The sequence below is a fragment of the Erithacus rubecula genome (assembly GCF_903797595.1).
Source record: "Erithacus rubecula genome assembly, chromosome: 6".
NCBI classification, from domain to species: Eukaryota; Metazoa; Chordata; class Aves; order Passeriformes; family Muscicapidae; genus Erithacus; species Erithacus rubecula.
Window position 1 is genome coordinate 20925691 of NC_136688.1, and position 24502 is coordinate 20950192.

Genomic DNA, 24502 nt, shown 5'->3' on the forward strand with positions numbered 1-24502 from the left:
AGTTTGTTAGTACCTTATGAGAGGTAAGCTAATATCTACAAACAATTTGATGGGTGTTAACACTTTGAAATGGGTCCCAATGTATCTCCTAACCTTGGGCAGCAGTTTTGTTTCAGAGCCCAGACCAGCTCCTGAAGCAGACAAGGGTCTGCAGAGCCCGAGTTTCTGAGCTTTGGGGTAAAAGGGCAGGTTCAAGGGGGCAATATGTGGGAGGAGTTGGGGAAGGCTGTGCCTTCCCTGTGCCTCAGGCAGTGGGGAAAGGAAGAGGCAACATGCGGCCGGGAGCTCAGGATAACAGGAGCTGCGCCCCCAAAACCCCGAGAGAGAAAACCCCGCGGGCGTGTGCCCCGGTGACTCTCTCCCTTTGTTCGGATGAAGCTGCAGGACTCCTCTGTCTCCTCTTTGGACATAAACCTCTGGCGTTTGTGCATTTTCCTGACACGATAGAGCAAGAGCCATTTGGAACGGCTGCCTAGGCTATTCTGTGGAATTTGTAATATGCCTGATTTGAAAACTGGCCGCAATAAGGAGCTATCATACTTGTGCGGTATTTCCTCTAGGCTGGTAGAAACCAAATCGCTTGAAGCACTGACACACTGTTTGTAAACTTGTTCTTGTTTCTACTTAATGAGTTTGAGTTGCGAGCAAATCTTGCTGTTTAATGGGCGCTGGGAAGTTTAATATTCCCAAGAAGCAGGACTGCAGAAAGATCGTACAGAACAAAATTTGAACGTGGCGGCTTTTAGATTTCTCTCGGTACTGGGGATACAGGCTCTCGCTGCTGGGTTGGTATTTACTGTCAACTAGAACAGGAAAGGAAAAACTCCGGTTTTGCTGTGTTTTGAGAAGCATTAGAAGGGAAAAGGCGCGGTGCGTCCTTCAGAGCTCTCCTCACCCAGTTCCTGGGAGGGCTGGCATTAACTGAGTGTGCATGGCTGCAGGTACGCCTTGGCTTACGCTGGGCACAAACTCGTTCCCTCGGCAAATGTTCCAGACAAAAATTTCGTCCTTTAAATTGAAGGGTTCAGCGTGTGGCCCCACGGCGCTTTTTAGCACTTAATGCCAGCCTTGTGCTGGGGACAGCGGCTCCGCCGTTACCGGCGGCTGCCAGGGGTGCGGGAAGGCGCCGTTGGCCGGAGCGGCTCCCGCGCGGGGCTGTAACGGTGCTCCAGGGCCGCGCCCCGGCTGCTGTGCCGCCCCTCGGCCCGGGGCTGTCCCGGTACTGTCCCGGCACTGAGAGCGCTCCGGCCAGCGGCTCCCGGCCCGAGCCCGCCCCGCCCCGCCCCGCCCCCGGAGCGGCCGCACCGGCCCCAGCGCGGCACCGCCCGCTCCCAAAATGGCGGCGGCGGCCGTTCCGCTTCCGGGGGGTGCGAGCAGGCCGGGATTGGGGAAGATGGCGGCGGCTGGAGCGTCCGGGCGGGGCGGGCTGGGGCGGGTATGGGTTTTCTCCGGCTGGGCCCTGGGCCTGTGCTCGCTGCTGGCCTCGGGGACGCGGCCCGCCGCTGCCACCACCCACTGGGTGGTCACCGAGGACGGGAAGATCCAGCAGCAGGTGAGCGGCCCGAGGGACGCGGGGCGCTGCCCACCCGGCTGCGGAGAGCCCCTGTCCGCGCCGCCGCTCGCCCACAGCCGCGCTGTGCCCCGGGCTGTGCGGCGCGGGGCGCCTCGGCCGCTGCGGGGCCCCGCCTGTTCCCGCAGCCGCTGCAGCAGCCGGGCGGCGGTGCCGGTCGCTCCCGCGGCCCCGCACGGCGGTCTCCCGCGGCGAGCTGGCGTCGCGTGTGAAACGTGGCTCGAATCCGCCGGAGCCCCGGGGCCAGGCAGCGGGGAGGGGGTCGGTGGGTCGGCCGAGCCGAGAGTGGATTTCGGCTGGAGCTCCGTTCGGAGCAGCGGCGGATCCCGCCTAGGGGCCGCTCCCGGGAACCTGCGGCACACGAGGCCGGGTCCCGCTTCGGGGGCGAAAGCAGCGGGACCGCGGCCCCGGCCCGCAGCCGGGACCGAGCGGGGCCGGCCCGGGCACCCCGGGGAGGAGATGTCCGTGAGTTTGCGATTTTTCACATCCAGCCGCACCCCACCCGGCCGCTGTTCCTTCCTGCTGGAGTAGGAAAGAGAAACGGTGGCGTGTGTAGCAGCACACGCACGCCCTGTGGGTTTAGTAAAAATGTCTTATTTTGATAGTGGGCTGTGCCTCACGTTCACTAAGCGGCTTGAGTCAATCTCTATTTCATGTTTGGGCTTTTTCTTAGCCTAAGAGCCTTGTTGCTTGCCTTCCCCTTTGTTGTAAAGGGAGCCACTCTAGAAATTTACTTCTGTGTCAGATGTGTCCGTTTCCCTCTGGAGTGGGAGAGCTGATCCTGTAGCAAGCAATGTGGATTTACCCTTGTACAAAAGAGTGGAGACCTGAATGTTCATTATCACCTCCCATTTGTGAGGTTTTTTAGTCGGGTTTTCCTGTCAAAATGCATTGAGGTCCTCAGACAGGTGGAGCATACTTTCTCTGCAGGAAACTCCTGCGTCTTTATACTTCTTGGGCACTTCTGCTGTCTGGGTGGATCCAGGCACTCTAACACCCTCATTAATAATAAATTAATTAGTGACAACACTTCCAGTGCTGTCTCATCTCCTTTCCCCACTTAACGTGGTGGGAAAGTGGTGCAAGTACATAATAATGGTCTGTGTATATACTGAGTGTATCTTACAAAATTTGGGTCAGGTGTTGATTTTGATGATTACATAAAAAGCAGTTGTGTCTTGGAAAAATCCAATTAGACATAAGGGCTTGAAAATCTTATTAGCTAAATTGAATACTGATTTTAGGGAATGACATTTTGTGATGTCAGCTAACTGATGGTACAGGTAGAAGTTTCCACTGTACCATTGCTATGCATTAGTCTTTTCTCTTACAGTTCCAAATGCTTTGTAAGCAGGGGCATTCCCATGTTCCCTCTGTCAACTTCTCAAAGCCTGTAGGTGAGGTGAGAAAACAGTATCTGTGGAGTAACTTCTTTTACTTACATTGTCAAAATTAATTCACCTATTTCCAGCAAGGAAATTGCTGTTATAAATATGTTATTACTTGGAGTATGAGGAGCCAGATTCTTCAGTACCTGGAATGTAGTCCTGAGAATTGTCTAGTGAGGTTTTTGTAACTAGTTGCATTTTGGCATCTGTCACTGTCATGTCCCTGGCTCTCATGAAAATGGTATTTAAATCTGTGGTTATTGCTGTTGTCAACTCTGCATGGCACCTCTGAATTTTATTTTTTCCACTTACTTGTGTTTTGGGGAATCACTGGACAATTTTTGCAGTGTACTTCAATGTTGTTTTAAGTGCCAAAATGTAGTAGTGGTTCGATAGTTAGTAGCAAAAGTAACAGTCTCCACCAGTCCAGCAGCAGGCAGGAATTGTTGTTGTCCCACTCTACACTGCACCAGTGCAGTCACACCTTGGGTGCTGTGTGCAGTTTTGGGTGCCTCAGGATAAGGACATTAAACTCTTAAGCTATGTGCCCACCCGGAGCAGAGCAGCCAGGAGGATGGAAGCTCTCAAGGGTAAGACCTAGGAGAAGCAGCTGAGCACACTCAGCTCGTTCAGCTTAGTTCTGAGGAGACCTCATCCAAACTTACAACTTCCTCAGGCAAGGCAGTGGAGGGTGCTGATCTCTCTCTGGTGACAGGTGAGAGGACATGAGGAGATGGAATGAAGCTGTGCCAGGGAAAGTTCAGACTGGACATTAGGAGAAAGTTCTTCATAGACAGAGTGGTTGGTCACTAGAAACTGGCTCCCCAGCAACATGGTCACTGCACCAAATGTGTCAGAGTTCAAGCAGCATCTCAGCAGCACTTGGAGGATTCATAAGTGATTTATCAATATTCCAAAATACTCAACCTCTCCTCCTAATGCTGAGAACTTATTAACAGAACAAAAGCCTCAAACTTCACTGCGAAGTATTCCTTTGCTTTAATTTTTCAGAATATTCTTAATTAAGTTGTTACATATCATGAGGAGTTGTGGGTCCGTTCCAACTTGAGATACTCTGTGATTCATTGGCAGTAGGAACCTCTTGTATGTTATGTGCCCTCACCACCTGAAATGGCCCTGAGAGAGGACAGAAAGCTGAAGCAGGCACCTTGCCGTGGGTGCCTGGTGGAGGGGCAGGATCACAGCCCTTGCCCAGCTGGCTCCAGCCTTGCTGCTGCAGCTGGGTGCAGTTGGCTGCCTCAGCTGTGAGGACTCGCTGCTTTCACCGCCAGCTTCTCCCCAGCGGAGCCCAAATGCCATTTCTGGAACATTGTTTTTCATTCAGCCCCAGCCTTTCCTGCTGCGTGGGACTATTGTATCCCATGAGTTTGTGGTTGCCATTGTTGACTTCATGGCATGTTGACTCCCTGTCAGCCCATTCTGCACCACCTTGTCTTGCTGCAGCCCTGCAGTGGCCACGCTGCCCCACGTTTGCAGAGGGCACCAAGCCTGTGCTTCTTTTCCATGGCTGTCAGCAGTGAAGAGCTGTGTTAGTAACGATTGGTATTGATCCCTGAGGGATGTTGCTGGTGGTCAACCATTGTTGGACCTTGCACTGCTCATTGCAATACTTCCAACACAGCAGTCTCTGATTGGAAGTGGCTGCTGTGACAGAGTGGTGATACTAATTAGCATTTATATGATTTAATTTTGGAAATCTTAGCATTCTTTAAGTCTGAAACATATCTTCAAAGATTACCGGCTTTTTAGAGATGGACAGGCTTGGTCTTGGCTTGGACTACTTCAGTTTATCTGAATGAAACCTATATAATTAAGATGTAGGCAGAACTTAATTGATAGTAAGACCCAGACATTCCCACTGCTAAATGAGCCACTATCTGTGGAAATGCAGATGAGCCCCAGTGACAACTGGCTTCCTTGTAGCTTTGAGTTTGCTACTGTGAACTTTGTTTTCCTTGTTACCAAAAGGCGCTGTGGATGAGGGGCTGACAGCAGGAGTTACAGATCCTGACCTAAATATAAAATATAGTTGCTGCAGCGTGTTAGAGGGAAGAAAGGTGAGATTATTATACATTATTGACCTAAAATCTCTTAGCTGTTTCTCCTTAGAGCACAGCAAGAGTACAAGAATTTAGTATGAGACTACATTCAAGCATTCAAGTGAGATTGACTTTTCTGTGACACAAGACCACAGGTATACCCTGGCTCAGACTTGATTTCCTGGTAGCAGTGGCAAAATTAGCACAGACTGAACAATTTTCCATATATCAGCAAGATCTCCTAGTAAATAGGAGTACTTGCTAAGTAGGCACTGTTGTTCAAGTTTCTAGTGAGCATTTCTAAATGACAAAACAAATTACTAGCAGTGCATATATTTCAAAGTCTCAGCCATCAAGAAAAAAGCCATCAAGCTGTATCTGTTGCTCTAGTAGCTGGTTTTCAGATCAAAGACATCATTCTCTGGATCAGTTCACGTTCTTTTAGTCTGAGTCTGCCTTCAAATGTGTTCTTTTGCAAAGCCAGGGACTGAGTAATCGTCTGTCTTTAATGAGATTATATCTGCTCAGTGCACATGTTTATAAGCCATTTCACAACTCAGTATAAAGTTCAGACTAATACATAACTGATTTTAGACAGTGCTTGTCTGCCAGTAGGGAAGCTAGGCACTCCACAGAAATATTAGTGTACTTCAAGAGAAGAGAGAAACTCATAAAGAGAGGACAGACAATTGTCAGATTAAAAGCAATGCAGAGTACAGTCATTGATGGCTTTAATGGTGGGAACCAACTGCTACCATGGCTCAGAGACCTGACATACAAGAGCTGAGGTTGGGTCTTTCTAGAGATGCCTTGGATGGAGGTGATTAAAACTGAGTAAGCTAGTGGGGACTCAAAGGACTGCCTTTTATGTTGTAAACTCTGAAGAAGTTATGTCAGAGTAATTAAACTAAAAGAAACACAGACACCTTCCAGGCAGATGATCCAAAGCAGGATTGGGAAAGTGTTGTCAGGGCTAAGAGCCACTGGCAAGGAATCCAAGTTGGCAAAAAGTTGTTTTAGTTTTGATGTGTTGTCATATGTTTCAAAGTTCATAAGAGATAATCTGGAGAGCAGAGTCAAAGACTGGGTAGTTTATTTGGGACTAAGACAACCACTGCTCAATGAATGTGATATCTGAATTTCCTGCAGTGCTGTAGTGTGCTTCACTCTGGTTTAGTACAGTGGAGAGGGGAGACAGTACCTACCAGTTGTTCATTTAGTTGCAGCTTTGAGATTTCAAGCAGCAGCAGCAGCAAGACAAGTTGATTTGTGGATGGCTTTAGAGTGGGTTAATGCATTACTCTCTCTGGCATGTGAGAGCACCTGTGTGCTAACAGGCTGAGATGAGAGCAGTGGTCCACGTGCTCAAGAATACAGGAAAAGCAGTTACCCAAACCAAGGAAAGCTGAGCTTCCAGTCCAGCCAAATAAAAAGCTATTTGCTGCTTACAAAAGCATCTTCTGTAATACCTTAAGTAGTTGCTCAGTCCTGTCTTGAAAATGACAGGTGAATGTTTGCTTTGCTCTTGTTCTAAAGGTTTGTTTGCTTGATTGTGTGAACTCTTACTTGATTTATCCTTCCAAGTGTACTGTGTGCTAAACAACAGCAAAAACCACACACATACACCAAAAAAATTACTAATTTTCACTAAAGTATGTAAGATGGAACCATGCCTTCCCCAAAACAGTTTCCAGTGCCTCCTTATGAAGGTGTGCAAAGACACCTGGGCTGGTTGGTTTGAGTGTTCTGTAATTCATTAGGTGTTATCCAGCCCTAGGGTGATGAGTGGAAGCAGGATGGTTCTGAGGCATAGGTAAGGTTTTCCTGAAGAAAAATAAAACTTGTTCTGGTTTAGAACTTCACTCTTGATTACCAGAGGACCACAGGCATTCATGTGGTATGAAAAACTGTAGTTTAAAAAGAAAAAAACTCTTTAAATTTTCTACCTTTACATAAGTGTATATGAAGTTTTTGAACCTGAATATTTTGTATAGTGAATGGCTGAGTTGCTTAATGTCCTTGTCCCAGATAGGGATATAGAACTGCACTTCACCAGCACTGCCTGCTCCCAGGGGAGCACAGCCTGTGTATTTCTGTGAACATTATGACTAGATCTGAATTTATAAAAATAGGCTTTGTGGTAGCCTGTATGTGGCATCAGAAATGCAAATGTTTCATTCAGTGGAGTGGGGTGGAGAAGTAGCTTCCACTGCTCTCAACTCAGCAGTCAGAGATTTGCATCTGAGTTTGGAGGAGCTCAGAGGCAGATCCCAAGAGCTGCTGAGCTGCAGCTGTGGGTGGCCATGCCCCTCACACCTGCCACAGCCCAGCAGATCATCTGATGCCAGGTTTGACTGCTGACAGAGAAACTTTAGTGCAGAGATGTCTGGATTTAGCTGATCATGGTAATACACAGCAAGGTGGTTCAGGCTGTAAGTCCAGAGTGCTGTAGTGGTGGCTCTGACCACGTGTAGGCATGTCCTGCTCATTGCTCAGCTCCTGGTGTTTTCACACAGCCTTTGTCCTCTGGACACTGTGTGCTCCCAGGTCCCATTCTCTTAAAATCCACTGTTATGTCATGTGCCTGCCTGCTTTAAAAATACACTATTGGATAAAGTGATTTTCCTCAAAGTTTAACAGATAAAATTAATGGGTTTTCTGTTGTTCATTTGCTGAAGAAATTACTGCTCAGGGTTGCTCTTTTTTAGGTATCTTGTAAGTCTAGTAATTAGTCTTCCAGTCTGTATTTTCAGTATTAGAACACTTAAATTTAGGATTTGGCAGTGAGCAAACATCAAGAACCAGTCTGCTTTTATGAAAAAAGTACTTTCTCATTACAGATGTATCTCTGAATGATTCTCCATGTCTTGTTTTGATTTAGCTGAGTGTATGGCTACTGAAGAATTTCAACCTTACATAGAATATACAAGTTGGAAATTTATACTGTTAAGTATGACCAGCAACTCTTTGGACACATGGTGTTCCAAGTAAAGTCTTGTTTCCCTTTGATGCATTTAGATCTGTTACCTAGGATATTCATAGCTTGTGTGATTTCAGTTGAGCAGAGCTATTCAATAATACTGCAGCTTTGTTAGGTTTTGTTTCTGAAGTGCTGCAAGTGTTTAAAATTTGTGATTTCCCTGTAGCACAGCTACTGTTAATAATATCAAAATATCTAGTGCTGTTTGCTAACAGGTTCTGCAGCAGGAAGCTTTTAAATGGCTCAATACTTACAAATACTCATTTCAACATCATTTTTCTGTGTGAATTTTTCAGTGACATGCCTTGGAACAAGTATCTTCTGACATTGCCTGCTCATCTCATTTGGATGAGTCAAATAATTTATTTTCCAGTTTTGTAGTTTGTCTTGCACTGAAACCCATACAGATTTTTTATGGCTTCCTCAGAAATGCCATGTAGCATCATATTGGAGTGCAAAGTATCTCAAGACAGCAAGAATATACCAAAAGACAAGCACCAGTTTTCAGATCCTTGGCTCCCACTCAAGACTGTGAGAAGTTCCAGCCTGTTGGAGGGGTGAATTGCCTTTATTTTGTGCAGTGACAAAACATCCTCTGCCTGTGAAACAAATATGGGAGCCCATTTTTCTGTACACCATCATTTGATATAGTATGTTTTCCAGCTTCTTTCTCTAATAATCTGCCTTCCATATGTAGTGTAATGCTTTTAGGATGTGCAGAGGCAGCAGCAGGTGTTCTGATTTTGATGTGCCTGTGCCTCAGTTAACAGTGGGGTTTCCACAGTACTTTTGAAAAAAAGCCTTACTTAAAAATAGTTGACTGATGCATTCGTGGACCCTCAATTAAAAAAATTACTTCCTGGTACAATGTAACTGGATCATTGGGGAAAAGTATGCTGGAGGGTTTGGCAAAACTTACAAGTCTAATTTCTGAGAGACTTTGATATATGGAGGTAACATGGGAGACTTTAAAACTTCAGGGTTTGATTCAGCTTTGTCTTTTTTCATTACACAAATTCTGTGTGTTTCTTGCTGAATCAGGTTCTTGGTGTACTTTGTGACAGTGAATAAATTTGAACTGTGCTTTATAAAGAAACTTTCACCTTTGGGCAAAGTTGAACAGAGAACACTTATTCTAAAAGTGTTTTACTGGCAGGCTTTCTGCAGTGTAACTACAGTAGCTGTCAAAGGTTCAAAGAAAGCTTTTCAGAACAACTTTTTTCCCTCTGTTTACTGTGTTGGAATTGAAGTCAAATTCTTGCATTTCAAGTACTTCATCTTGCATGTCACAGTTTCAGCACTTTGGAGAAAGAGTAAATGAATGTGGTGCTTTGCCATCAGCCAAACACTGACAAAGCATCTGTTCTGGTGCAGGAGCCTCCACTCTCTGCACCATGAGGCTGTGTTTGCTGGGTAGGCTGATGCCTTTTCTATTTCATCCCAGAGGAGCCTTGTGGAGAGTTGCTTACATTTTGAAAAAGATTATCTAAGGCACAATATCTGTGTATTTTTCACTGCTCTGACTCCCGAATCAGGTGACGAGGCACAACAGACTTTACATAAAGCAGCAAAGGTGGCAAGTGTTTGTATGAGCACAAGCATGACATGAGCCTGAGTGAAACCAGTATCCTCTGGCATCTACCCAGAGTCTTGTTTTGGGAAGGAAGGGGCATAATCCACAACAGCCCCTAGGTATCCATCAAATGCCTTTTATTTGGACTATTGTATTTCTGACTAAAAAATTATTTGACGAGTGAAGCTCTGAGGGATTCGCCAAATCTTTGGGGTATATTGTCATCTCTTTGAATTTTAATAAGCAGCAACTCACGAGAAAGTCCTGAGATAGTTTATGTTTTTATTCGGGGTATAATTTTCCTGGCTTGGGAATGTGGCTGCACAGGAAAGCAGGAAGATGGTAGGTGGAACTTGAGCATGGGCAACATGAGGGAAGTTTGAGCATCCATGTGACAAGCCCTGCAGGGCTTAAAGTGTGTCTTCCTGATTTCAGCACATCCTACTTTCCACTTACCTTTATCATTGCTGCTACTCATATCTGTGCTGTGCAAGTTATGCAGATGCAAACCTTTGCTTGCAACTTACTGTATTCTTCACGAGTTGTCATTACTGCTCTCAATGGCAAACACAGTATTGGTGCTCTTCACAGCTGAGTATGTCAGCTTTGTCTTTTTCCTGCTGTAGAAATGGCTGGCACTGTGAAGAAAATGTGTTAGATGTAGGGAGGTGTGTTGTAAAAAGCTGGATAATGTACTGTAAGTCTTGACAGTGTTGCTGACTGGATCTGAGATGAATAAGTTTCAGTTCAAAAGCCATCTGTCTGTCACTGCAGAGAAGGGGATAATGAAGAGTTTACCAGGTGCCCACCAAAGCTGCTTTATCACTCCTCTCCTCAGCTGCACAGGGGAGAGAGAGAAAATATAAGAGAAAGCTCTAGAGTTTGGATAAGAACAGGGAGAGATCACTCACCAGTTAACAACTACAGGCAGAACAGACTCAACTTGAGGAAATAAGTTATTTATTACAAATCAGATCAGAGTAGGGTAATGAGAAATACAAGCAAATCTTAAAAATACCTTCCCCCAACCCATCCTTTTGTTCTGGGACTTACCTTTGTTCCTGATTCCCTACCTCCTCTCCCTGAGTGGTACAAGAGGAAGAAGGAATGGGAGTTTGGTCAGTTCATCACACAGTGGTTTTACCACAGCTTCCTCCAAGGAAGAACTCCTTCCTGTGCTCTAATGTCATATCCCTTCCACAGGAGAAGGTCTTCCATGAACTTCTCCAGTGTGGTTCCTTCTCATAAGCTCAAACTATTCCAGCTCAGGGTCCCTCCCACAAGATGCCATCCTTCAGGAACAGGCTGCTCCAGTGTGGGTTCCCTGGAGGGCCACAGGTCCTGCCAAAAATCCTGCACCAATGTGGGCTTCCCACAGGTTCACAACCTCCTTTGGGCATCCATCTGCTCTGGTGTGAGGTCCTCCCTAGGCTGCATATGGATCTCTCTGCTCCTGGTGGGCTGCAGGGGACAGCCTGCCCCATTGTCTTCTTCACAACAGGCTGCAAGGGAAATCTGTTCTCTGGCACCTGGAGCACCTTCTCCACTCCTTCTCCACTGACCTTGGTATCTACAGAGCATTCTTGTTTCTCTTGCATGGTCTCACTTCTCTCTTTTCTGGCAATAATAACTTCTTTTCCCTTCTTGAATGTGTTATCAGAGCAGCTCTGCCCCAGCCTCTGATGGGCTCAGCCCTGGCCAGCAGTGAGTCCATCTTGGAGCCAGCTGGAGTCTTCCCTGTCAAACTTAGAGGAAGCTTCTGGCAGCCTCTCCTAGAAGGCACCCCTTGCCATGCAAACCCAGTACAGCTACTAAAATTCTGTGTTAGGAGCTTTGTGTTTTCTACTAGGCTGAAGAATTCTGCTGTTATTAAAAGTCCTTACTTGCTGGTGACAAACTGAGTCAGATATGGAAGGGGAAAATCTGAAGACTAAAGAAAAATATCCTTAACTGGGATGATTTCCTGGTGAATTGCTGTAACTTTATGAATTAATTCAGTGATATTGCTGTTTGATTGTTGACTACAGAAACTTTGGTTTCTGCTGCCAGATAATAGTTGATGGGAGTGTGGTACTTACTGCCTTGCTTTCCTGTGAATTCACACACACTGGGTTGGTAACATACCACTCCAAATTCTCCAATACTGAATTCAGACCTCTCATGAGACTGTCTTACCAAAAGTTAAAAACAAGCCAACCCTGAATATCATTCTGTTTCTGAATGAATGATAAGCCAAGATCCTTCATCTTTCAGAATAAGGTTTTCTAATTGGTGACGCTGCATAACTTTCTCAAAAAATGTATGCCCAGATGCTGTTTGTCACTGAAAGTGGAGCTGATTGTTGACTTTGCCCTCAGTGACTGTGTAGTATCATGCAAGCAGCCTTTAGATGTCAAATGAGCAGTGCTGTTTTGGAATGAGTGATGAAGTGCTTTAAACACAGTGAAACTTATTTACTTTGCAAATTCATCTCTCATTCATTTGCACATACCACAGTAGTTTCTTTATCAAATGAGGCATAAACCAGTGCTACATTCAGTGCATAAGTCTTGTTTTGTGAGCACCCAGTTCAAAGTGAGGTGGTGCCCAAAGGAGGAAATAGGACCATGAATAAAATGCTGTAGACTGTAATACTTCAACTAACAAAACCATTACATTTTTTTAGAATGGTATTTTCTGTGCTTCTCTACATTGTGGTGGATACTTGGTAATCCTTATTTTCTTCCTTAACAAATGAATTCTATCAACAGCTGAATAGAAAATAATGGGTGCTACTCACACTAGTCCATTTTTACCCATGGAGATTATGGATTCAACTGTTGCAAATTGAGTTTTGTAGTTCCATATTATATATTTAAAAGAAAATAACTGTTTGGACTGTATAGGTGGCCACCCATCAAAATGGCTCCCTACTAAAAGAAACATTTCAGCTTTTGCTTTGGGAAAGAATACTTAACCAAGTTTAGCCAAAACCACACTTAGGGTTTAGTAAAAGTAGCAGGTGTTTTTATCTCAGAGGACAAGGTCCTTACTCAGTCAAGAATCTTGCAATGAATATAGACTTCACAGTCAGTAGTCCAAAGAAAGTAGATTGGAGCTTCTTACCTGACTCAGAACCAAGAGAATACAACCTTCTTTCCTTATTTCTGTTCTCATATTTATTGAATCCTTCATGAACTAATTCAGTTTACTAGCTCAGACAAAACAACCAGGAGGGGATTGGTTCTGTTCAGCCCGAGTTTGGGTTAGCTTCCAAGAGACCCTGGTGATCACCACAGCTGGTGTGCAGCCAGTGTACTGCTCTCACACTGACATATGGGAGGAAACAGGGCTGCCAGCCTGAAAGTGAGCCTATACATCAGCTCAGCTGCTGCTACACCACATTCTCCACTGTAGGGACTTTCCCTCGCCCCGTTAGACAGCAGAGTTTGGTGTGAGAACAAGGCTGGGGTGTTTCAGCCCTGGGCTGGAGTTTACTGAGCCCAGCTAGGGGCTGGTGTGTAACTGCTGCATCTGTGACTCACCTCCAGTGTCCCTCTTCATGGAGCCCTGAATTCTTGTGCATCCTGTAGAAGCTGTAGCATTGTCTTCTGTAACAGAGTTTCAGTCTTCACCTGCTTCCCTTTTGATTTTGTTCCTTTACTTATTAATCCTGAAAGCAGTAGATCCTAATGGTAGGCTAGTGTCTTAAATTAGTCTGAGAGGAATTGAAGCTGAACTACTTTGTGCATTTTGAGGGACATGGTGGAAGAATTTTAAAGTTACAAAGCAAAATAAGTTTCTGTGATTGCAGTTTAAGGTATCTACTATTTAAGCAGTAAGTACTCTTAAAAATATTTGTTATGGAAATTTATTTGCCTCTTATATTTAGAACTTGTGTGCCTGATGAAAATAGATTTAAAGTTAAACCACGAGTTGAATTGGATTCTCAAATGACAATGTTGTTTGAAGTATGGATTTTCATCATGGACATATTATGAAAGTTGACTGGACAGAAAGCCTCTGAACAGAAACTGAATGAACATAACTGCCTTTTTTTAAAATCACTGTAATTAGGTGAATGTCTTAGATGTTAAGACATGCTGTTAAATGTCTGTTAAAATGCTTTGCAGGTGGATTCACCGATGAACTTGAGAAACCCACATGATTTGGTAATACTAATGAGACAAGAAACAACAGTTAACTACCTCAAAGAACTGGAGGTAAAACATAACATTTAAGTATTAACTAATTTCTGAAAATGCAGATTTTTTTTCCATAGACTTTATTGTGATAGTTTTAGATGGGGATAATAATTTATTATTAGCAACATTCTCCTTTAATGAAAGGATGAAAAATTTTTAACATCTCAAGAATTTTTTGCATAACTGGTCTCCAGTTTTATCATTCCCTGTTGTTAGCCATAAATCCTAACAGTTTTGCATTGCATAGATTCCATTGTACTGTATTTCAGAAGAGCACAGAGCAAATAATCTCTGTTTTTCTTCAAGCCCATTTATTATTGAGAAGGGGTCTGAGCCCACCCTTTTGAAAAGGGCCTTAATGAACTTTGAACTGATAAACTGAAGTTTAAATACAATAGGGGTTAGGTAAGCAAACAGCTCACAGCCCTTCTGGCCATGCACCCCTTTCCTGTGCCAGCTTTGGTTTTATCAGATTGTGATAGCTAACTAAGTGGAAAGCTAGATGAAAACCAGAGGTAGCTTTAGGTGAATGGGACAAGTAGGAGAAAGGAAAATAATCAGGACTGCCCATGGTGTGACTGTATTCAGCAGTCTTTCTCATTGGGGTATGCTCTTTTTTGTGGTGGTGGACATTTTAGTTGTGGATAGAATAATACTTAAAGGCTTTTTGGGGTATGGGTGTGGAAATCACTAACGTCCAACTTGTGGTATACAAATGACTTTCAGCTGAAGTTACCTGTTGTAATTTCGTATACAAATTGTTACAAGTGTACATATCTGTATTACTTCACAGTAACATGTAATCAAATGTGTATGGCTTTAATTAAAAATGCAGGTTTTCTCATTGCACGGGTGTTCGTGTACAGTACTATTGACATGTACTCATGTTCAGTTGTACTTAGCACACTGAACACTTAAGATGATGATGATGATGATGACTTGTTGCAATGTCTTGTATTTTTCCACAAGGTCTTACAGTGGAAAAAAGGGGAACCAAATATGAAAGATTTGATGTACTTGTAGCAACCATTTATTCTTTTCCTAAATGGCCTACCATGGATTTGGAATGCTACTAACCCATTTTTTAGGCACAACAGGAGAAATAAGGACTCATTCAAGTTGCATTATCTCTAATTAAAGTGTTTATATGCCATCCAAATCCAAAAAAGTCCTACAGATGTTATAAAAGATGAGGAAGTATTCCCAGAATTTAATGAGAATTTTTTAGATTTTTTTCAAATGAACTTTGTTTTAAGGAAGAAGTTGGACTCTTGAATCATAGCAACTGTGGTGTTTGCTTTCATCGATATTATGTGCTTCTGTTTCCTTTTTTCCCTACAGAAACAGTTAGTTGCTCAAAAGATTCATATAGAGGAAAATGAGGACAGAGACACAGGGCTGGAACAAAGGCATAATAAAGAAGATCCAGACTGCATTAAAGCAAAGGTGCCCCTGGGGGACCTAGATCTGTATGATGGCACATACATCACCTTAGAGAGCAAAGATATCCGGTAATAAGATGCTTTAATAAGGTGCTTTATATTCTAAGATTTTTACTGAATAAAAAAGAAGTTGATAGTACCTCTAAATGCAAGTGAAAAATTATTAGCACTGACTTTCTTTAGATGGCAGTTTTTGTTACTGTGGAATAAAATTGAAACAACATCTGCCACTATTTGTGAATAGGTACAACATATAAATGCTTTTTCCCCAAAACTGTCTGCCCTGAAACTCCCTTTCTGTTCCCAGTTCTACCACTGTTACTCTCTGCTGATGCAAGCAGACACGTGAATTAAGGTGAAATATGTCAAGTACAAAGGGGGTTGCATTTGCTTTAGTGTGCTTTCAGTGTTTTGAGCTAGATACTTATTTTAGTGGAATCGTCTTGACTTAAATTTGAATGAAATTCCATTGATTACCAACCTGTTGAACTTTCTGGTCCTGTTTTATCCCCTATGTTTAGAAAGCGAAGGATGATCACAGTGTACTTGACATTCAGCTTCATTGGTAATTCATCTTCTGAAATGACTTTTTTGTTTTAGTTGGTTTTTTAAAAAATCATAATCACATGAGCACTTGAAGTGGGAAAAGATCAATTTTATCATCACACACCTTCATTTGGACTTCTCATCACCCATATTTGGGATTGGTTTGTTTGTTTCAGTTGAGGAGTCTGCATGCATTGCCATTTGCCTGGCAGGTACATCAGTAATAATAGCAGTGGTATACACTAGGTTGACACTGATACATTTTGGAGGCTAATCAAATATTGATATTTTCTCTAAAGCAGACAAATTTATTTATTTTATCCTATAGTCATGACATTCTGACCCAACTGAAATCTGGGAATACAACTGAAATCAGTTAATGTGCCCAAACGGGGTATTTCTGTAATGATTAAATCAGAGTGCTTTCTGTATCAGCTACTATACTGTCTCTTAGGAAGTTCAGCAGTATTTTAATCTGCAGTCTGCTGTGTTATGTTATTATGTCCTCAGCCCTGAAGACTATATAGACACAAAGTCCCCAGTGCCTCCAGACTTGCAGCAGCCAGACTGTACAAAAGTTCTAGATCTTCCATACAGTATTCACGCTTTTCAGCACTTACGGGTAAGTGAGAAAATGCAAGCAAGTATTTTTCCTCATTAGGAAAAGGAGTAGAAAACTCCTGCTGGCAGTTCTCACTCAAGGTTGAAAGGTACTGTAATCTTCCAAGACTGTTTCACACTTTTTTAAAACTACAGTTGGACCTTGATTAAAGTACCTGTGTATCAGAGGTTATACCTGTTCCATTAGGCATACAGTTTCTCTTTTGTGATTTTTTTTTGCCTTATTTTAGAGGACATTATTAGGAAAATGGAGTATTTTGTTTTCACAACACATTTCAAAAGCAAATTGGTAGCTTTCATTGGGACTACTACTTGCTTGTGAATTGTCTCAGTTGAAATTTGCAGCGTGCTGAACAGGGTCATTAAAATGTATGAAGATTAAGGATTAAACAATTGTTTGCAGTTTTGTTGATAGCTCCTATCAAACCTGAACATCTGAATGCCAAGCCCTAACCCAGAGGATGAGATAATTGTTCCCTATTAGTACAAACTTTTATCTACTTTAGAAAAGTTACAGTGGAAGAGTGTAGGAAAATTAGGTTTGTCAACAGCATTATATGAGCAGGTTTTCTAATGCAGATGCAGCTTTAGTGCTTCTGTCTTGATATTTATTTTATTGCAAGTCTTTTCATCAACAAATAAGGATTTTCTTGCAGCTAAACATTAAGTGGAGTTTTTTAGCTCTGTCCCTGGTCTGGATGTATTTTTGAAAGAAGTACAATTGTGCTTGGGGGAGGAAGAAAGAGAAGAGGTATAGGGATATATCCATTGTGTGCCTGTAACCTGACAACCCTGACTTAAGTGCTTCAGTGGTCATTAGTGAAATCAGTAGCTGCCAGATGCACAGTGCTACCAGAACTGAGTATTTCCCCTGTAGAATTCACAACCACAGGCTGCTTTTGGCTTCTACTGTTTTCCTTTCTGCAATAATATATATTATTATCTGTTTGAGGTGAAATTGTTCTATCAAGTCCTAGAGATCTTGAAAGGAAGATAAGATTGTAAGATAATCAAGCCATACATTTTCCTGGGAGTCATGCTTTTGTTTATATTTCTCTACTCTTAAGTGTCAGCAAATACCTGTATTCAATTTTTATTTTAGGGTGTCCAAGAAAGGGTTAATCTTTCTGCACCCCTGTTACCTAAAGAAGATCCAATCTTCACATACTTATCACGGAGGCTGGGAAGAAGCATAGAGGAAATAGGTCACCGTATTTATGATGGGCTCATGAAGGTATGAAACTGTAATCTTACTGGATACACCAAAAACAGTGCTGGAAAACCTCACAAGTTTAGATACACCTTGTACAAGCAGTTACATCCAGTTTTGCACATGTATTTTAGGTTTACAGTTCAGTTTCAGAAGGCAAACAGACCATTTTCTGGTAGTCAAGTACAGGCAAGAGAAGGCATCTGCAAAGCCAGTAAATAGATACTTACTGTCATCTTTAAGGACTTATGTAGTTATGTTGTCTGGCAAGCCACATTCATTGCTTTGTTAAGGTAATAAAGAATTTTTATACAAAAAAAAAACAGATACTTGAAGAGCAAAGAAGGAACAACTGTACTGAAGTGTTTGTTTTCGTTAAATGTCTTCCTGCAAAATCTAGGAACCATCATTGAACTACAGCTAAGATGCTGATGCTTAAACTACTGTCATCTCTCATTTCACCTAATTTTGTATTTTTACCTGCCTGAAATGCAGAAATTCTGTTTCTTTAATACATTAATATGCTAGTCCAGTGTTCCTCAACATTGACAACTGTTGCCAAATGGCAGCTTTCCAGTGGATGAGGATAGCTTAGAGCAGCTGAGCACCAAAGTTGTTGCTCAGCTTTTCATCCTGTAGTAATTAAAGCCCTGATTAACCTTTTAGTTCATGCGTTAGTAGTCAGTGCACTTCATATGTTTCTCCTTACTGCAGAACTCTTCTTCCTGGGTGCTCTATAACATGGCTTCTTTTTACTGGCGAATAAAGAATGATCCATACCAAGTAGTAGAATGTGCCATGCGTGCCCTCCATTTTTCTTCAAGGTAAGAATTGCTAATAAGGATTTCTTCTCAGATTGCTTTTCCAGTTATCCTATTTAGTAAACAGATTTTGGTTTCTAAGACAGTATCCTAAGGAGTAATCCATGTTGCTTGTTCTTGGTCTCTCTGTGCTATACTAGGGATATAAGTAGTTGAGACATTTTTCTAGCAAGTGATGTATTTTAATGTATGACTGGCAAATTAATGTTTCCTTGTGCGTGATTCTGACACAGTCTTACCTTCCTTTAATGTTAGTTTTTAATTGTTTTCCTTTTTATTTTCTTTTGTTCTTCTAGGCAAAATAAAGACATTGCACTGGTAAATCTGGCAAATATTTTGCACCGGGCTCACTTCTCTGCAGATGCAGCTATTGTGGTTCATGCAGCTCTGGATTACAGTGACTTCTTTACCAGCTATTACACTTTAGGAAATATATACGCAGTAAATACAATCTTTATTTTCCAAGACTTGAAGAAAATTAATTACTTAATCTTTTGGGGTTGACTTGAAATGTTTTACTTTTTTACAGTGTGTCTTGTGCTCTACATGAATCTCATGCTTAATGCTTAAGATTCTGTCAAGATACTTCTATTCAGAAGTCTGTCTTTTAGCAAAGGCTTTTATCTGCACCTAGAAATAAATTCCAGTAAAATTCTTCTGCAGCCTTTCTTAATAGGTATCGTGGCTTGAGTGTCAGAAATGACAAGCTGCTTGTTACCATAAATTAAAATTTAAGTTAATGGCTTTTTTAAAAACTGGGTACTGTTTATCAAATGTTACTGCACAATGACTAATTCTCTCTCTCGGTCATTCTTCAGATGCTTGGAGAGTACAACCACTCAGTCCTGTGTTATGATCATGCTCTGCAGGCCAAACCAGGGTTTGAACAAGCTGTAAAAAGGAAACATGCTGTCCTATGTCAGCAAAAACTTGAGCAAAAATTGGAAGCCCAGCATAGGTAACTAAAGTATCCCAGTGACAATGCATACAATCAAACTTCTGTAGTTCTGCTGCAGCAATTATTTACATTTCAAGAAGAATTGTTTTTAAATTTCTGTATTTCTTTGATTATATAATAGAATTAAGCATAAGAATGCTTTAAGAAACTGAGAGTTAAAAATGTGCAAGAGTGTAGGAAAAGGTGATGTTCTAGAAAGCATTCAAAGTAAATCTTCTCTGTTTAATTTCCAAGATCACTTCAGCGAACATTAAATGAATTAAAGGAATATCAAAAGCAGCATGACCATTACCTTAGGCAACAAGATGTTTTAGACAAGTACAAGCTCATCCAGGAGGAACAAATCTTGAGGAACATCATCCATGAGACACAGATGGCAAAAGAAGCTCAATTAGGTACAACTTTTTAGTGTTCATGCTCATTAAAGAAGTAATAAAAGTGTCAGGATATAACTTCTTATATTATATGTTCTTGTTAAGATGGCCCTGAGTGGCTCTTGTGTTTTGCTTATTAAATCAAGAGATTGCAGTATATTCTTGAGTAGGGAATTCTTTTTGAGTCTTTTGGAGTTGGGAGTTTCGTCTGGGCTGATGAAGTAAATAAAAAGGATTGACCAAACTGAGGGCAGAGATGTTAACTGTATGCTGTCTTTATTTTCTCAGAAACCACACTTCTCTAGTATAAAAAAATACTTTGTGCTCTGCAGGGAACCATCAGATTTGCAGATTGGGCAACCAGCAGCACAGCTTACACTGTCAGTGGGATCAGCCTGTTCGTTACCACCGCGGAGACATTTTTGAAAATGTGGAATATGTTCAGGTTTGTCTGTGAATTGATACCAGTGCTTCAAGTTTCATCATTTGATTTAACAGCGAAATAGTTTCAATTTTTTCAGGGTTGATAAAAGGGCTACATTTTGGGTGTGGTAATTATAGTGAGAAATGTCTTAGTCTCTTTCTTTTCCAGAGTGCAGTGTGTTTTAATGTGCATTCCATTTGATGTTAATACAAACTGAGAAACTGTGAACTACAGAAATACAGAGGGTTTCTTGTGAAAGACTTTGTTTTACTTAGAGAAGAGAATTACTTGAATTCAAAAGCTTCCTTTTAGTCCAAAGCCTTAGTTTTCTATGATTGCATCAGGAAAATTTGGTACAGCAGTAGTAAGAAGTTTTGAAGCAAGGTGTGTACTGAAAATCCAGAATGACAGCCACCTAAGCAACACCTCTGCTGTGTTAAAACTACAGATAAGGATTATGATTTCAGTTATTTTGCAATGTGGAGTACATTGTAAAGTTTCTTCTTAACTAGTTTAAGAAATAGGAATAATTATCTTTAATTTTGTTATTAGCTTTGATTGTTTTTCCTATTATAGTAATTTTAAATTCAGATTATAGAGATAATTCTAGAAGCCACAAGTCTTATCAATTCTGACTTGATCTTGAGCTGTACCATCTCCTTTATTAAAAATTGTCTTTCTGTTTTTTCTAGTTTGGTGAAGACTCTTCAACTTCTAGTATGACATCCATGAATTTGGATCCTCATGCAAACCAAAGTGTTCACAGCCAGTCCTTGCAGTCTTCCCCTGTGGCTCGTTCTGTGGTTTCAGTGTGGAGTGTGGAACCCAGCAGAGTGAGTGAAGAGGATGAGCTCTGCCCTTTCACAGAGCAGGGGTGGAAGTGAATCCTCTCCTTGTTTATGTGAAACTTCTTAGTGTTTGGGCCACAGTTTTGATGTGTGTCAGCACTGGAAAATGTAGTATTCTGAATTTCTTCAACATACAAACATCTGTCTAGTTTCTCTATACTGGTTTCGTGTCCTTTGAAACTACTGCAGCACAGAAGGAGCTGTTGTGCTCCTTCTGCTACATCTGCTGCAAGTAAAGTGGCACAGCTAAGTAAAGATAGAAATTTCAACTGCTGATGTTAAAAAAAGATGGAAAAATAATAGTTCTAAAGATCTCTTTTTTTTTAAATTCAGACCATCTTTTACTATCTCTTTTATTACCTTGTTCATTAGAATATTAAAAATGTTGAAAAAAATAATAAAAAATAATTCCTTTCCCTCTTAGGACAAACAGCACATTCTTTGGCCTCAGCGGTCAGAATGCATGAAATCTTTTCCCAAAATTCCTGACCCAGAAGAACTGCCAACTTATTTCTTGCCTCCAGAAAACAGGGGATTCAGGCAAGTGTTGATTTTTAAAAGCTGTATTTGTAGATCTTTACTGTATGGGTGAAGAGTATTTTCTTTCTGGAGAGGATGGATTCAATTGGTAATCAACAGCAGAGAGGTGTTCAAACCTCTCTGGCATTTCCACAGAAGAAAGGCATTTTCCTTGATTGTTGTAGTTGCTGCAAGTATAACAATCAGATTGAATTTCATGGTGATTCTTCCCTGACTGTTAGTCTAGGGTGAACATACAAAATACAGACAGAATAATGATTAAAGCACAAGTCTGAATGTCTTGTGGACTGTATCAACAAAAAAAAAAATACTTTGAGAGAGAGAATGAGGTGAGCATCTGTTTAATAACTGCAGTTAACTCTTGTACATTACATACATTCTCTAAGCTTTAGTTATGATGACAAAAAATGATAAAGACCAGAAGACACTAAAAATGGATTAGGAGTGGAAACTCCGGCTCGTTCCTTTGGGACAGAGGTAGAAAATCGGCTTAGTTATGGAGGAGTCAGTAATATTTGTTATTATATAGGATAAAATAAATGTGTCTGTACTGCAATAGCTAGCTTACATAGCTCAATGCAATGTTATAATACCCTAGTTGCTTCCATTATGATAGTGGTAGTAAAAAAAAGCTGTTTTGTTCTACCTAGTCAATATAATACCAGTATTGAGCTTGTGTTGAAGATTCCCATCTACAAACATCCTTTGGAACAAAACAGTGTTCCTCTTAGAATGTTCTATTTACATAGTTTGGCTACCTCTTGGTGTTTTTGAAATGAAGTTTTAGCATTAAAAAAATCAACTTTTTTATAATCACATATTTGTTTAGTACTAAGCTTCACAGAATCCTTATTAGCACAATGTGAGAACCTTCTGTTATGTCTACAACACTATTCATTGTTCTTGTTATTCTGCGCTTTAAAATGGAAAGTAAAGATCTTATAAATTTTTCAAGGGGAAGGGTGGTCCTTGACTACTTTGTGTTTGCAGCTTGTGTCTCATAGCAGTCTGCAGTATGAAGCTTAGCAGATGATGACATGCAGCACGATCTGTTAATTTGTTTTGGTTCTCCTTATTGCCAGAATCCAGCCAATACTGAATATCCTAAGAGATACTGTTGAGCATGAAGAAGCACAGGCACCAGATTGTTCTTCCATTACTGATGCTCGTAATAATGAATCTCTAAACATACTGGTCAAAGAACTAGACACTAATCTAGATTTGAAATTCAGGATGCCAGATGATCAAGCAAGACAAGTAAGAGACATTTTCTTATCGGTTCTCTTCTGGTTGAAAATCTTCCTCTTTATTGCTTTAAGCATGTTGTTTAGATCATGAAAGATTTTGATATTTCAGAGTAATCAGTACTTCTGAAAAATGTGGACAAATTTTTTCTAGTAGTAATGGAGAATAGAGAAAGGGTTGTCTGACTTCTTTCTGACCCAAAAGCACACAAAATGGGAAATTTAATTTACTCTTTGAAATCACATCTTTCTTTTTAATGTAACAGTCATTTCATATGATTCATTTGCAAGAACTACTGCATTCTACCAAGCTTGTAACTTAAAACCTTCATATTGCATTCTGGAGAATTAGTTGCTATAAGTGTTATGTGTCCACATCCTCTTTTTAGTAAAATATCTCTATCTTCCCTTTGCTAAAGAGAAGATTTAAGGAAGCAGGTGTTGAATGGGCCTTGTAGATCTTGACTGTAAAATTTATTCAGTAGTTTGGGAAAAAACAAATCTTTGTGTTCCAGGTTTTGCATTCTCGTATCAACAATGAAAGTATTACACTGACGAAGATAGGAGTGTTTCTAGATCATGCCATGAAAAAGGTATGTCAGTCTGTCACAAGGTGAATTCAGAATTCTTACTTGAGATTTGTTTTTGTGCTTCTAAAGTAGTGATGCACTAGAAAGGGGTGTATTTGCTGCCTGTAACTGAGATGAAACTAACTTAAAAATCCATGTTTACAAGTAAAGGAGAAATATACAGAGAAGTATCTCATTTAGTTTAATGTGGACCAAACAGCTCTGTAGTTGCTTGTTCTTGTTGCAGGGATATGGAGCAGCAATATATCAGCTAATTCTGGCAGCCATTTGCTTAATTGGGAGAAGTAGCTTGGAACTGCTCCTCTATCTGCCACCCCTTCCTGCATGCCTGCCTTGTGCTCTTCCTCCTCCTTCCCACTACCCTGCTTTTCCCCCTACTCTCCCTGCAAGGAAACCAACCCTCTGTCAATCTTCTGTCAGGATAATTAGCACTCTGGGGCAAAGAATGTACCTCTGTATAGAACCCTGTGGAATGCCACCTCCATCTTGCGTGGGGCCTTTGAGAGTCAAATGACAGGAAGCATTGAGAGAGACATTGACTCTTTTTGACATGTCAAGCTGATATTTCTCAATTTAACTTTCTTGTAGAAGTTATGTCAAGGTGTTATGTGTAGATAACTTTTTTAGTCTAAAATCAGTACCATTTACTATGTGCATCTGTCTTAACCAGGAGAAAAATGAGCAGTAGGAGTTGATTCCTATTATTATGTTGTTCATAACAGTCCTCCTATACATGTCTTACTAATGTCTTACCGTGCAGTGCATGAGTATTTTGGTTTTAACTGTAGTAATCTCTTGCTGTCATGCTAAAAGCCTGAACTTTTCTGTCTGCTGATGTAAGAACACTCTTGTCTTATCTATTCTGCTAATGATAAACTACTTAGAGCAGGAATGCCGCAGTTAGCATATTTGTATTGGGAAAGACAAAATGCTAATAACTTGCTGAGGATTTAGTTAGGGAGGTAGTTGATACCTGTGAATGAAGAGTAATACAATGAGGAGTTTGGAATGAAGAGCATGCAAGTAATGTTATGCATGTGCATTGCAAAACAGGGGTCATTAATAATCTTGAAATCACAGATTATGTAAGGTCCTCTAAACAAAGAATGTTATCTAATGTTGATATCTT

General features: G+C 41.3%; 1 protein-coding gene and 1 long non-coding RNA gene across 2 annotated transcripts in view; one reads left to right on the forward strand and one right to left on the reverse strand.

Annotated features, from left to right (window-relative positions):
• Positions 1-638: 638 nt before the first annotated feature.
• LOC306803047 lies at positions 639-1204 on the reverse strand. The gene is made up of 2 exons (XR_013774544.1): positions 958-1204; positions 639-803 (listed from the first exon to the last, which is right to left on the reverse strand). It is a non-coding gene; the product is annotated as an uncharacterized lncRNA (long non-coding RNA).
• Positions 1205-1297: 93 nt separating this feature from the next.
• TTC17 (tetratricopeptide repeat domain 17) overlaps positions 1298-24502 on the forward strand; it is a 54316-nt gene continuing 31111 nt past the window's right edge. Inside the window, exons 1-14 of the mRNA XM_079308652.1 lie at positions 1298-1552; positions 13684-13773; positions 15097-15266; positions 16254-16365; positions 17467-17598; positions 18289-18398; positions 18692-18836; positions 19214-19353; positions 19588-19748; positions 20060-20172; positions 20844-20984; positions 21424-21539; positions 22622-22796; positions 23299-23376. Coding sequence (XP_079164778.1) covers positions 1337-1552; positions 13684-13773; positions 15097-15266; positions 16254-16365; positions 17467-17598; positions 18289-18398; positions 18692-18836; positions 19214-19353; positions 19588-19748; positions 20060-20172; positions 20844-20984; positions 21424-21539; positions 22622-22796; positions 23299-23376 — 1899 coding nt within the window. The 5' untranslated portion in view covers positions 1298-1336. The remainder of the gene's footprint in view (positions 1553-13683; positions 13774-15096; positions 15267-16253; positions 16366-17466; positions 17599-18288; positions 18399-18691; positions 18837-19213; positions 19354-19587; positions 19749-20059; positions 20173-20843; positions 20985-21423; positions 21540-22621; positions 22797-23298; positions 23377-24502) is intronic.